Here is a 14,679-nt window from a genome sequence, read left to right as displayed (position 1 = left end):
AAGAAATTACAGCTCTTCAACATGAGTGCAAATATTTTTATTTGCAAGTTATATTAAATTTTGTGTAGCTCATCCTATTCAGTGCTCAACTAGCAAAAACTATCATTCTGTATCTACACAGAGAGAGTTTCATGCATTGTGAAGCACTAACATCATATTTATTTGAGGACAGAACACTACGTTACTCTTCCAGTACGTAAAATACTTACATTTAAGAGTGGAATTAAGGACCTATTTTAAATATAGCTGTTGCTAGGCAATATGCTATTAGCAGAACTCCAGCAGCCTGGAACATTTTGGATTTTAGGACCTACATGCTCATTTTTATATTATTACTTAGTTTCCAAAATACTAGCAATCAACAGAGAAGTTGGTAATTTACTTAGACAATAGATGAGATTGTTCCTCAGGGATCTCTGCTGGGAAGTCCCAGAGCTGATAGGAGCAGCAGCCAGAGCAACAGGCATCTTGCTCTGTCCATGCCCAGCTTTCCTTTCTTGCAGAAGCACCTGTTCAGGTAGTCATGGTAGTAGGGAGGTAGAGGGAGGGATGCTAACCTGCAAGCAGATCTTCAGAGCTATCCTAGATGTAGGTGGAGGTATGTTAACTCCACACACTGCTTTTCCCATCACTAAAATACATATGAGTGATTGAACAGAGATCCCCAGGCTAATTCCTTTGACAAAGCTTCCTTATTGTTTACAAAATTATTAGGAGAGCACCAGGAAATTTCTTTGATTCTGAATTGCTTTCTCTCTCCTTCAAGAGGAAATTATCCAGATCAGTGCTGTGGGTCAGACCTGATCCTAGGACTTGTACCGCTCCAGATTGCTCTGAACTCTTCCTTGTGTGTCTGCTGGACATAATCCACCAACATCACAGTTGTGAATGTGGGAACTGCATCATGGAGTTAAACAGCTCCAGGAAAATTGCACTGTCCTGCTCTTTACCACAGTATGCATCCATGGCTCATCTAAGTGCTAATCTGCAGAGCAAAACCTGCAGCAGTGTCCACTTTTGCCTGTGAACATCTTGGGCCTGCCATTCACTGTGGTGTGTACTGATAAAGCCTTGACAGTGCTGGTGCAATGGGAGTTTTACGGTTTAACTGCCGTTCTGCATTTTGGCTTAATGGGGCCAGAAGTCACTCCAAAATCCTAAATCCTTCTGACCCTTTTCATATGTGATGTCCTAGAGAGAGATATACTAAACACTTACCATCCTTCCTTTAAACTCCATCTTGGGTGTACAATAAGACCCAGCTCATGGAGGTTTGTGTCTCCTTAGGTTTTATCCAGGGTTATACAGCTACATAAATGTAGTTGCCCATATCTACAGGATCTTTGATGTCATGGCATCATAATAATTGCTCTTGTTCAATGTCTATTTCATACAAATGTATTTTAAGTTTTTCATTTGTCCATAAATATACCACAACATTTCTAGAATTTAAGAAGGCTAAAAATACTTTAACAAATATCTTTAGGGAGACTTGATTCCCTGAAGATGCTGTGAGTGGAAGCTTTTTCTGTATCAGTCCTTGACTTTGATTAACCACTTAAAAGAAAAAAAAAGGAATAGATTAATTATTAAAATTAGTCCTGTAGTGCACCTGAGCAATGATGAGTGAAACATAATTCCCACTGAATTGCAGAGGAGGCAGGGCTGAGGATTCTCAGCACTTCAGAGAATTGCCCTGGTAGGGAGAAAGTCAGAGGTTTGCTTTGTAAAATGGTGAGGAGTGAGTGCACTGTTTGCCCAATAGCAGTCTGGGGTGGTTTGTTAAATAAATAAAAAAAAAAAAAATTATTCAGTTCAGAGCTTGGAATCAATGCAATTCCCCTCTAGTCTATTAGACTTGCCGAGAAGCCCCTCTCAGGACACGCAGCAGTTTCTCTGACTGCTCAGCCATGTAATAGCACTGAAAACAAAGGCACCAGGACTCGCTGTGTCACACTGTAACATTGTTATTCACTCGATAAAACTGCGGCCATGCCACAACATCTCACGCTCCGGGTTTGCCCCAAGCTGCAGACTAACTGTGCTCATTATTCAGGTAACTGGTCCCCAGGCTGGCCCTCCCCAGCCCCGAGCAGAGCCTGTCCTGAGCTCGGTTTCACAGCTGCCTGCACATCCTGCTCTGCTCCAGCTCGCTCCCTCTCCGGAGACAGCGCGCCTCGTCTTTGCCATTTCACTCTCATTCACCTTGCCTGTCACCTTAAGGCAGTCTTAATTACAATATCATTGAAGGTTTATTCAACAAGATCTTAAGACTGTGGTTTAATTACAAAAACGAAAACACATGATTACAACCAAAATAAGTATAAAACAATATTTGGCTGTAAGGAGCAATTGAAACTTTTTAGATGTTTCAGTGTATTTCATGCAGAAGCCCCTCTGCCATAGACGGAAAATTAGGCGATCCACGATTTCTTGTGTACATATTTTAGATGGCTTTTGCAGCCTACTACCTCAGTGTCTGCTTGTTTGAAACTCAGTTTTGGATGCAGATTCAAGTGTCTTAAGTGCTTGTATCTTTGGCCAGGCATTTTAAGTGATTTGACTTTTCATTCCATTTGTTGGAACACATATAGCTCTTTGGGGGTATCAGTTCTATTTCCCCTTTAGTCCTAATAAGTCCAACTTGTTAGTGTTCATACTCAGCCCTGCCATCCAATATGAGCTTTTTACTTTACGTTTCGCAGAAATAGTTGAGGCCATTGTTATGTTCATAGCAAAGAACATGCAGAGTATCAGGTTGAAGCAGGATGCATTAATTTTAGGATACCTTTTGGGATACCTTTTGGATTACCAGTTTTCTGCAAAGGCCACACTTGACACATTGTTTACATTAGCTAGGTTTTTTTCTTCTGCATTTACCCATGAGTTCATGCTACTGTTTTCCCTCGAGTTTTGCTTCATTTCTGTGTCACAAGATAGATACTACAACCTTCTTGTTATCCATTTCATCCCCCCTCAAAGGACAAAATGCACTTCCAGAGGCTTCTAACTTAGGTTGAAGCATTGTGTAAAGCCAGTCTATGCACTTTCACTTTGCTAGAGAAATTTTTTATTAATGGAGTGCTTAAAAGTGGGGCAAAGGCCGACTTAAGACTTTAATAAATCTTGGAAATGACCGTGTGTTTCAGAAGTTAAGTTCACCCTCATTACCCTGTAACACTACCTCCTGTGAGGCTACCTGAGACATATTGTACAATAATTGTGTTCTGGCAGCTGACTCCAAGAAGCTGGTGTTAACCTCTCCTGCTCCCCTGATACAAACAGATTATTCCCATTAGAATGGCTTGGTGAATGAAAAGATCATAGTTAATGGGTATTACTCTAATGCAGAAGGCCAAATCCTATTATCCTGTGAAACAGACAGTGCAAATAGTATTTGTGTAAAGGAACCCCACTGGGACGAGGAGAAATGGAGCCTGCTGCCCATCCCATCTTTGTTCCGCAAAACCTTACCAGTTCTGCAGCTGTTTTTGTGAGTAAGGGGGGGTTGGCCCATAGAGCTTCTCACAGAACCTATTTCTGGCAGTTTCTAAAGAACCATCAGTGTGTTCTCCATGGTACTTTGGTACTTCAATCACATTTCCAGCTACCTTTTTGAAATTAATAAGTACATTAGGTGGGTTATGCAGATTACAGTGTATGCATGAAGTTATTTGATATATTATTCACCAACAAATATAAGATAAAAAGTAATTCTGCATATAATTATCCACAACCACTGACTGACTAATAATTAACTTTGAAAAATTGCTGGTTTAGGAGGTATCATAGGTTACAATTTTAAATATAAGGAGCTTCAGAATAGCTTTCACTATCAACACTAGTACAAGGTATTCAACGAAGGATTAATTCCCTAAACTGCTCATCAGCTCTATCTCCTGTCTTATCAAATTGTAAATATATTATGCTGCAATAAACTATGAGCATGCAACTAATTAAAGCTGCTTTAATATCAGATACTCCCCCCTTGACACAGCAAAAATGTTCTAAGGACATACCTTACAAGTGTTAACAAATGAAAGTGACCTCTTTTCAAGTGGTGCTGTGCTCCAACAGCTTTTTGGTTTTATTTCAGAGGCTTTTTTTTTTTTTTTTTTTAATTGAGTTTTGGATTTGGTTTGGTTTTTTTAAAGAAAAAGAAGCAGGGGAAAAACCATACAGTTTTTCTGGAGAAACAACTTGGGGAAGGTATTAATTTTATTCATTCTACAGCTGGAAGCCCACAGGAACTGACCAAGGGATTGCAACCAAGGATTTATAAATAGTACCTGAATGACACACAGCTAAAATGTTATTAATATACTAACATTTTAAATATAGTCTGATGTTAAATGCTCCAAAGTAAGAAGGCCACCATCCACATTTTAAAAGGAATACAATAAAAATTTAACTGAAAGATCAGTGAAGCCTAGCCAAGCCAAGAGAAGATCAGAACGCTGAGTATCATTTGCAAAATTGCTTGTTTTAATTGCTTTTCTTTGTTTCAAATTCAATGCCATTGTACAAAAAATCTAGGAAAAAATACCAAAACTATTAATTTATGTAAAAACGTAAAATAAAAGAGAAGATACATAGCCAGAAGCCTTTCAACAAAATTTAGATTTTTTTTTAATTATTTGTGTTAGCCTCCAAGATTTTTGTGTCACTTGAAAGTTTTCACACCCCAAAGACCTCAAAATGTATGATGCTAATAATGTTATCCATCAACAAAATATACATATATTTCAAGATCAATGTGATACAGTACAACAGAAAACCCATAGGGGAGAGGGGGTTTTGGGAGTTTCTCAATTTTCCTTTCCTTTCCTTTCCTTTCCTTTCCTTTCCTTTCCTTTCCTTTCCTTTCCTTTCCTTTCCTTTCCCTCATCTCTACTTAGGAAAAATAATCTCAGCAGGAAATCGAGGAGATTTACCAATAAAATCAATAAACATTTGCAGACTGTTGGTGGTGATACTGTTGAGATAAGGTAGGGTTGCATCCCTGTTTGATCAATGTTTATTTCAGGGCTCATATTTTTTTCATAGAAGTGAACCAGAACAGGTTAGGGTTTTTCCCCTCTTGGCATGGGGTTCTGTAGATTTCAGACACACAGAAATTTTATCTGACTTGTTTCATTTAAATGTTTAACAGTTATTGGCATTCAAAAGTATCCTGGTTTGAACTGAAAGCTTTTTTCTTCACTCCCTCCAGGTTAATTTGTTGGCTTTTGGAGTGATTATTTATAAAGTATTTCGACACACTGCAATGCTAAAGCCAGAAGTCAGTTGTTATGAAAATATAAGGTAAGTTTGCCATTCAGTACAAATTCTACCTTCTGTAGGTTTAAACACAGACAGAGATGATAATGAGTATTCAAAAGTAACAGTTTAATATCCTGAGATTTGTGGAAAAAGAAAAAAATATTTTTTTCTGTTATTACCTTTATATATATCTGGTTGTAAATTTTGCAGTCATTATTCCCACTGAGCAATACCTTGTACCATAGGGTGTGTGTGAAAGATGCACAAAGAAAACAAGTGGCCCATATCAACCAGAGGGTAAAGGCTGATGGCAGAGTTAAATAAGCAATTGTCCTTTTTTCTTAAGTATTTTCCACAGCCTCCATGCAAGGCAAAACAGAATTCAAAACTATGCCTGAAATGGGACCAAAATATTTCCCTTGAAGTAACAAGTGAAAAGAGATTGGAGCCATTTACGTTACTTGGGAAAAGTCTGCAGTAGGATATTATGCTTCTGTGGCACTGGGGGGATGGTGCAGAATCTTTACTTTGCATGCTGCTATGATTTTTCCATCAACTCACTCTCTTTAAAACTGATTTATAGGGACCTTGAAAATCGTTTGTGCAGGAAAAGCTGAAGTGTACTACAGGGAACATTGAAAACAACTTACTGTTTGTGTTGCTTAGGAACACTCCTGCAGTTTCAACGCATTGCACTAGATTTATAGTTAGGATTTAGCAATTGTTTGATTGATTACTTTCTCTTATTCCTCACCTTTCATAGCTTCTCGTGGTGACCTGTTTCTAATGAAGTTGAAAATTATTCATTTTCAGGGGAACAGTGCTAAAAATGTCTGCTGTTCAAAGGAAGTCCTGCAATGACTGAGCTGAGAATGAATAAGAAAGTAATCAGTGGCTTCATTTCCAAGACAACATGCTGTAATTTGCTCAAGTCTGTGAACAGTGCTCTACAGCATCTTAAAAAAAAAAAATCATAGCCAATCAGTTCCTACAATTTTAAGGCAGCAATATGCTGACCCAGGAACTATTTGAGAGTACTTGTGTTCTAAAACCAAATTTTTTAATTTTTTTTTATTACTTTTCTATTTTTAAGAGACAAAATTTAAAAAAGAGTCTGGTTTTACAACTTGCACTGTCCTCTGCAGTGAACCTGAGAGGCAGCCTGGGAATCCTTTGATGTCATGCACATGCACTGACCTAAGAGCGCACTGAACGTTTTTCTGGGTTATTTTTTTGAGGAAGATAAGGGGGAGGAGGAAAAGTGAGGGAATGCTTCATAACAGACATATGTTTTTCCTTGGGGAATTACACTAACAGTAGATTTAAATCAAATCATATGGTGCTGCAGTACACCAGAGAAAACATATCTGAAGATTAAAGAAGCCAGTGTTTTAAGGCCCTCCAGTTTTACTCCTTTGCTCTTCTGAAGTGATTATGTGACTTTGTTCATGCTGCAGTGCTACAGCACACCCTGAAGAGCAGCCCCTGCACTTGCACTTCTCAGGCCTTTGCAGCTGTGAAAAAATTTCCAAGGCAGCATTCACCACCCAAATTGGAGAAAAAGACAAGTAGCCTGTGCCTGTGTGTTGCTTACAATGTTTTCTTCCTGTCCAGATCCTGTGCCCGAGGTGCTCTTGCTCTCCTCTTCCTCCTTGGTGCTACCTGGATTTTTGGGGTCCTCCATGTGGTCCAGGGATCTGTGGTTACTGCCTATCTTTTTACAATCTTCAATGCATTCCAGGGGATGTTCATCTTCATATTTCTTTGTGTATTGTCTAGGAAGGTAAGTATCCTCCTCCTTGCGGGAAGTTACTCATGTCCCTACTCTTTCCAAGTGTCCTGAAGTTGAGCTTCTGCCTTCAGTGGAGGCAGAACCTCTGTCCAGTTTTTATGTTCTCATATATTTTCTCCAGTTTTAAAATTGAAGTATGAAACACGGGATAATGGAGCTTTTTAACTGCAAAACTGCTTAGTTATATTGTCATTAACCTGATGAAATGATACAAATGTGTGCAATAAAACTTCCTTCCAGTCTTTTCAATTAGCAGCAAGATCCACCCACACCACCTTGGGATGATATTTCCTTCAGCGTTCTGTCCTAAAGTAAAAGTCAGCCCCACCTTAAAACGTCTGGTGGCAGTAGCTGTACAGAATGAGTTCAAAGAAATATAGACCTATTAACAAACCTGTTTCATAATTGAATTCAATATTTTTATTTCAGATTCAGGAGGAGTATTATAGATTGTTCAAAAATGTTCCTTGCTGTTTCGGCTGCTTGAGATAAAGGGAAGGAAAACACCCAAAAGCATCTCAGCAGAAGAAAGAAGCAACCGACATGGTGTTGTAATGAATATTACTGCAAAATATGGTATTGTGAAAGCATGGAATGACCCAGTGAGCAGGCATATCTCTTAACTGAATTACTGATTTTGTACATACTTGTGCATTCGTGCAGAACATCTGTATTATTCTGTATACTAACAGTATACAAAACAAACTGGATCATTGCAAAACAAATATTAATAAAGACAAGGGAAAGAAGCAAATTTCTAAAGAACCTCAAGACTGCATGGCTGAGGTTTTGTTTCTAATATTAAAAATATCTGCAGTTCTTGAAAGCAAAATACCAAAAACCAACCGGCACAGCAGATTTTATGAAGTGTTTTGCTAGTGGAAACATGTTCACCATCCTTTTGTAGTAATGAACTTCATACAGTAAGTTGTGTGTGACCATCTGCAGGGAATGGGTTCCATTAGAGTCAATAGATAAAGATCTGCTTCAGCCCAGACTTTTGAAAACATTTCTTTTAATTTAAAGTAGATTAAAAAAGGAATTTGTTTAATATTATTCTCTTATCACTCTGAAATATATATTTGTATATTAATCAATCCTTTATTTTTATAACTTCTAAAGAACTGTTTAGATCTAAAGAGCTGAGGTCAGATCTGATACAAGACTGGTGGGACAGTCATTTTATAACTGAAAGATTATTTTGTGAATACTTTGAGAAATATCTGGTTCTTGTTTTATTTAATTGCCAAAAAGACTGAGATCTGCTTAACTGGCACTATGATTTTGGAGGCTGTGGGAAGAAGATGCTTTCACAGATTTGTCACTTCATAGAGATACTTGGAATCCAGACTTTGTAGGATCAAATTAAGGTGGTAGAAATCACTCATGCAGAAGAACACAGATTTAAAGTCAAGCTAATGTGGCTCTATAAAATGTCAAATTCCAATTACTGCAGTTTTCTCATAGCATCTTTGAGTTAAGCAGTTGTGTTCCTTTGAGGCTCCTGGGTTTGGAACAATCCTGCACCTGACCTTAGGAGTATGTATAGAACTACTAAAATCAAAGGGAGCATCGAGGTGCAAGTTTGGCAGATCAGAGCATAAGCACAATGCATCAACCATTCTGTCTATGGCATCTGACTTATTTGAAAAGTATGCTTTAATTTCACCCTTTTAGCACCCAAATTATGTGAAATGCTGAGCAATATCCTGTCCACATTGCCTTCTCAGGAAGTGTCTAGGATCTCAGATGAAGACCAGTATTTTTGCCAGTGAGGCACTGTAAATATGTAGTTGTTAATAAATCCCACTGTTGTGTTGTCTGTTAAAATAAAGCACTAGTCTGAATTTTATTTATATTAAAGGAAATCTTTTTTAGTAATGGTCAACTTTGGTTTTTATCTTTTTTTCCTTATACACAAGGTTTTCATTGTATACACTGCAATAGTAGGCTTCATTAAGTATGTTCCATGCCTGTGTCAAGTTTTTTGAAAAAAGAGTAGTCTATTTTTCAAAAAGTACTAAAGAAATCTCTTGGTCCTTTGAATGTAAAATATGTGAATAAACTGGAGCGCTTTGCTTTCACATTTTGACATTTCCATTCATTTAAATAAATACAGTGGTAAAAGTTCTTATTGTTATATATCATTTGCCCTCAATTATTTGCTATATTTCCTTTGCTGTTGTGTATGTTCTTCTAACGTTGGGAAATGCAGATACATATTACTTAAAAGAGTATTTTTAGAAGGATATCTACCAGCCCATCATTTTTAATCTCCTGCAGAACTGCAATGTATAGTAAGCTGATCTGGACAAAGCATCTCTAGTAACTATATAATGACTTCAGCATGCTCAGGGAGATTGAAAAAAGTTCCTTGGAAAGAAAATACATCATAAATGTTTAGCTTACAATAGTCTTTGTAATGAAAGAACATCTTTTATAGGAAAACTGCTCTCCTGTCTCTGGGTCAGATCTTCATTGAAACTCTGTTTTCCTTACAAACAAGGATGAGTTTTCATCTTTTAATACAGTACATAAAGAGCAGAAAAAATTTTTAGATTCCCTGCCTCAGACCCTGAAGGATATTGCAATTGTCCTTCCTAGAGCATGCAGATGTACTGACAAGAAATTAAAGAGTTTATTTGTCACAGCCCTTAGTTACATGAACCTCAACCCAACAGAGAGAGAAAGACTGACATTGGACATAAATTGAAATAAGGGAGGTTTCCACAAGATATGAGGAAAAACCTTTTCACCGTGAGGACAGTCAAGTGTTGGAAAGGATTATACAGAAAGTTTGTATAGTTGTGTTAAAATCTTTAGAGGTGTTTAAAAATGTATAAAATTCCCAGCAACCTGATCTGAACCTGACCCTGCTGTGAGGGGGAAGGTGAGTGAGATGACCCTCTGAGATCCCTTCCAGCCTGGATTGTTCTATTAGTCTATGGTGTCAAATCAGAAAAATAATAATCAGGCATTAGCCGAAATTTTGTTATGAAAACTTACACTCAAGTGCTATGCAAACTGTTTTTCCAAAAATAAATTCATTTAATCTATTTATCAGATCAACTAGCTGACTGGTTTGAAAACTAAGAATTTTGTTCAACACTTTTTAAGATTACACACTTTTTAGAGACCTGTGACATGGCCAGCAGGGCCAACTGGAAAAATAAAAACATAAAAAACAAATCAGTGATTGACCAGAGAGATAAAAAGTAAAATGTTAAGATTTCACTCTGAAAGTAAATGCTTGATGAAGAATTTTTTTCCATTAAACCAAACAGAAATTTGTGTTCAGTGTTGCATTTCAAGGTGTGTTTCAGAACACAATAAATAAGGTAAAGACTCGTCTATTCTAAAATAAATATTCCCTCAAAGAAGTAGAATTGTATTTCAAATAAACTGCAATACTATCCCCATAGCTGTTGGGAGGTTCAGTCTGCTGTATAATAAACAGACCTTCTGTGCTCTTTACCTATTAGAATGAAGCAGGTAGTCATTTAAAACAAGATAAATACAGTGCAAGTTTATTTCAGACTTTTCTCCAGCCTCCAGTTGTCACAGACCTTCAACTCAGGACACAGTGATGCTTCGAAGCCAGGACTCTGCACACTTTTGTGTGTCTTGTTGACCACACATAAAAAGCAAAGCACTGCTGTGCAAGATTACATGGAGCAGGACAGATATTTTCAGGGCTGATTTCTCCAGCTTCTATCCCTCCAGCATCCCTTTTCTCATCAATAATATCACTTTTCATATCTTTATCATAATAGTTCCTTCAAGGCCAGCTCATAGTCACACTCTTTCCACGTGCCTGTTAATCCTAGGAGAAGGCTTACCTCCTTCTTTGAAATCTCTGTAGATGAGATAAAAAAGTCAAAACTCATGAAGAAAGTTAAAACTTTCTTTCCACTGGGAAAAGAGGTGGTAGGAGGAGGGCCACTGGCCAACAGCTTCCTCCAGCCTGTGTTACTCTTTTCCCTGAGTTCTCACACATTCTATGCTGTGCTCTGAGATTACAGAAGCGATGCTGCCACTCACCAAAGTCACCCCCATGCAATTTTTATAGAAAATTAAGCCCTTAAGATGGATGCAGACTTGAAAACAGCTGATCATCAATGCACTGATCGTCCATGTAAACACAAGCAAACTGTCAAGTGCAAATGTGCTAAAGCATTTTCTCAGGTTGCCTGGCCCTCTGCCAGCTCAGCCCTCACGGCCAGTGCTGCGGGCAGCCTGTCCACGGAGAGGAACTCACAAAAGGAGGGGACTGCTGTTCCCAGGCTCTGTATCTCCATGACAACCCTCCTGAACAAACCTTATGGAGAACCAAGAGCCCTTGACACATCCAGACTTTAGCAGGAGTCAGGTCCATGGCCACGCATAGAACCTGAAGGCTCTGGAACTGCTCCTTCAAAACAAGCTGCAAGATGTGAAATGTGAAATGTGAAATACAATTATTCCATCAACTTTACTGCTACACAGCAATATTGACAGCAGCAGTCCTACTGGGCCAGAAGAACAGAAAGTATAAATAAAAGATCCATATACACCAAAAAGTAACAGTAAAACTGACTTTTGAGAATGTACTCTTCCTTTTTTTCCAAGTGGGACAAAAAAATGCCTAAAAAGCACACTGAAATGATCATGAAACATAAATTATTACTGGTTCTATTTATGATAACAATTATGTTTTGTGGAGGTCTTATTTTACATCTTCACAATGCAGGGTTGCATTTTTCCCAGAATTCCTTTTCCCAAACTATCCCTTTAAATTTGGCAGAAGCTTGTTTTCTACAGATGTGGTTTTACAGTTCCTTGGGTTTTTTCTTGCCTTTCTGGTAATTACTCAAATTTTATTGTATTTACTCTTCTGGATTCCCAAGGAAAAAGTGTATTTTCATCAAACATAGGGGAAGCTCCTCTGTTTCCCAAAGCATTGCTGAATGTTCTAATAAAACTAGCTCCAAGACTGACCATCAGTCTTCACTGCAGTGCAGTAGGTACCTCCCTCCAATGTAAGTCTTTGTATTTATTGTAACTATTTATATAAATGCTGCAGTCAGCTCTGTATCCACATAAGCCTAACACCTTTTAAATTAATTTTGTAAGACTTTTGTGAGACACTGCTGAATAATTTAGCCTAATCCAAATTGATTATAAACTGTTCTTCTTTATAATAACTAAGTTTGAAAACTATGTTTTTAAGAGAGAATCCAGTTTACTTTGTTAAAATCAGTTATATTTTAATCTGGGCAGGGATGTTTTCCTCCTGTGTCTGCCCCACCATTATTTGGTCTAATGGATGGAGTTAAAGGCAACAATCTTCAAAATCCCATTCCTCTCTCTCTTTGGATGTTTCTGCACTATGCAGACTTCTGGCATCACCTTGGCTTCTGCTGGGTTTCAGAAATAATTGTTGATGATACAGTAAATTTGTTTTCTCTCCCTTGTGTTTAAATCCCAATCTTACAAACACTCATGTATTTGCTCAGTTTTATGCACGACTAAGTCTTTGGCGTTAATGAGGCTGCTCATGTGCATAAAGTTAAGCATATGTGCAAGTGTTGTATGATCAGGGTCTTAGGATGCCAATTTGCAGTAATAACAGATTTGCATAAACTCATGATCCCAAGCACTGGGCTTCCTGCTCATTATCACTAGTGGAATTAATTTAGCTGGTTTTCATTCCATGATGTTTATGAACTTTTTTTTTTTTTTTTTTTTTTTTTTTTTTTTTTGTGAACTTCAAGTTGTTTTGATTACCACTCCTCAAACATTTTTGATTTTGTCCCTGTCACTTAACATACGTGGGGTTTTTTGCCTCCACTTACAAATGCCCACCTTAGCCATGTTAGTATGAGCTCATTTATGCTCAAGATGAAAGATCAGGTCACACTTCTTAAGCTGAAAATATGCTCCTTGCTGTGTAAGAGAACTGTAGAAATACCAATTGCATATAACCAGCTAGGACTCATCTCAAAATCCTGTGCACAAGTCATGGCTTCTGTCGTCAAGGGGTTAGGCCCTAAATGAAGTGAGTAGCAGCTGTAACCCCTTTAGTACAGAAGCCAGCTCAGGGAGAGGCAGCTCGTACTCCTCTCTGGCAGATGGGTCGCACTGAAGCAGAAAAAAGTAAAGAATATCCTCACTGAAATTACAGTGCATGTCCTACTGAAGGATAATCTCCCTTCTGATGCTCAGCTCTGCTTTGTCTTCATTATAATTGACACAATACCTATAATACAACTCCTACAGACTTTCGGGTTTGATTCCTCATTCTCAGTACTGCATTTACTCCCTCTCTAAATGGATGGGGCAGGACCAGGTGTCCACCCTTCCCTGGCAGGTACTGGTGAGGACACAGGTACCCAGGGACCCTCTCTCTGTGGTGCACCCAGCTCCCACAGCTGACCTGCACTTGTCCTGAGCCCCCAGTCTAAGCCCCCAGCCCAGCTGAGAAGGATGGAGTGCAACATTTGGCTTTGGAGTGAGTAAGCAGCGCTGCAATAGGGAAACAAAGGTAAAAACAGTGGTACTTGGTGAGTAGCAAAACAAAGGCATGAATGTCCTAACCTTAATATGTAAAGTTTTCAAAGCAAGGGGGTGGGAAAGATAAAAGAATAAATTCTGGTTCAAAATCAATAGTTGAGAGCTATCATCTAGAGGACCTCATGGTTCCCTACCTGAATAACTGTATTTACCAACAGCAAAGGGGAGTTGTGCCGGTGAAGAGGAGGTGGTAGCACTCAAAGGAGGCTCACAATGTGGGGGCAACACAAACAGATTACAGATTATTGGGAAAATGAGAGAAGCATCAAATGGTAATTTTGTTAGGGTGTCTTCCCTAAAGCTAAACAAAAGCGAAAAAAAAAATCAAATGATCCTTGAAGCAACTCCCAATTACATCCCATATGTTATCTTTTTAATGAATTATTTGTGTGCAAAATTTCTAGACTAAAAATATTATGCATTAGTGAATCAGACAGCATAGTCTTGCAGGAAAATCAGGGAAAAGTTTACAGTAAGAGAGAAAAAAGGAAAGACCTTGTGGCTGTGCAGCTTTCATGAAACCATGTGAGCCTGTGAGATTTGCCTGAATGGCTTGAATGGTCTTGTTTAGTTGTTTTTTCTCCTTTAAAACAATTGTTTCCTTCAGAAAGACATTGTGTACATGGAATATATGTGCTGTGAGCTACTAATGAGTAGCATCCTTCTGAATCTGGCAACCTTAGGCTGCATCCATTTCAGAGATATTTTCTCTGCACATGTATGTCTGTGTGGAAAAGGATGAACAGAAATGTGTTCTCTGCTAATGCATAGGGTACAAGTTACATAAAGCCATGTTTTAAAGTAAGCTATCCTTTCAAGTAGTCATATACTTTCAGAAATGATCCCATGTTTTGTGGCTATTTTAGGCCTCCTCCCAGACCGAAATCAAAGCAATACCAACAGAGGACGCTAAAAGTGACAAGCTGTACCAAGTCTCTTCTCTGCCCAAGAGCTGCTGGGGAAGGGCTGTGTGTGGTGACAATGAAGCAATAACCTCCTCTCCAGGCCCTGTACAGGCTAGTGCAGGCTGACCTCAGAGGCTTAACCTGTCAGATTCTGCATATAACTGATAC

At 38.4% G+C, this 14,679-nt stretch overlaps 1 protein-coding gene across 2 annotated transcripts in view; it reads left to right on the top strand.

Annotated features, from left to right (window-relative positions):
- The window catches only part of ADGRL4 (adhesion G protein-coupled receptor L4), a 73,142-nt gene extending 63,975 nt beyond the window's left edge, over positions 1-9,167 (top strand). For both annotated transcript variants that reach the window (XM_083868103.1, XM_083868102.1), the window contains 3 exons: positions 5,213-5,304; positions 6,877-7,045; positions 7,484-9,167. In XM_083868103.1, the coding sequence (XP_083724229.1) occupies positions 5,213-5,304; positions 6,877-7,045; positions 7,484-7,546 (324 nt within the window). In that variant the 3' untranslated portion in view covers positions 7,547-9,167. The remainder of the gene's footprint in view (positions 1-5,212; positions 5,305-6,876; positions 7,046-7,483) is intronic.
- Positions 9,168-14,679: the final 5,512 nt, after the last annotated feature.

This window comes from Zosterops lateralis (genome assembly GCF_965231275.1).
Source record: "Zosterops lateralis genome assembly, chromosome: 9".
Classification (NCBI taxonomy): domain Eukaryota; kingdom Metazoa; phylum Chordata; class Aves; order Passeriformes; family Zosteropidae; genus Zosterops; species Zosterops lateralis.
Note: the sequence above shows the minus strand (reverse complement) of the source record. Positions and strands in the feature narration are given on the sequence as shown.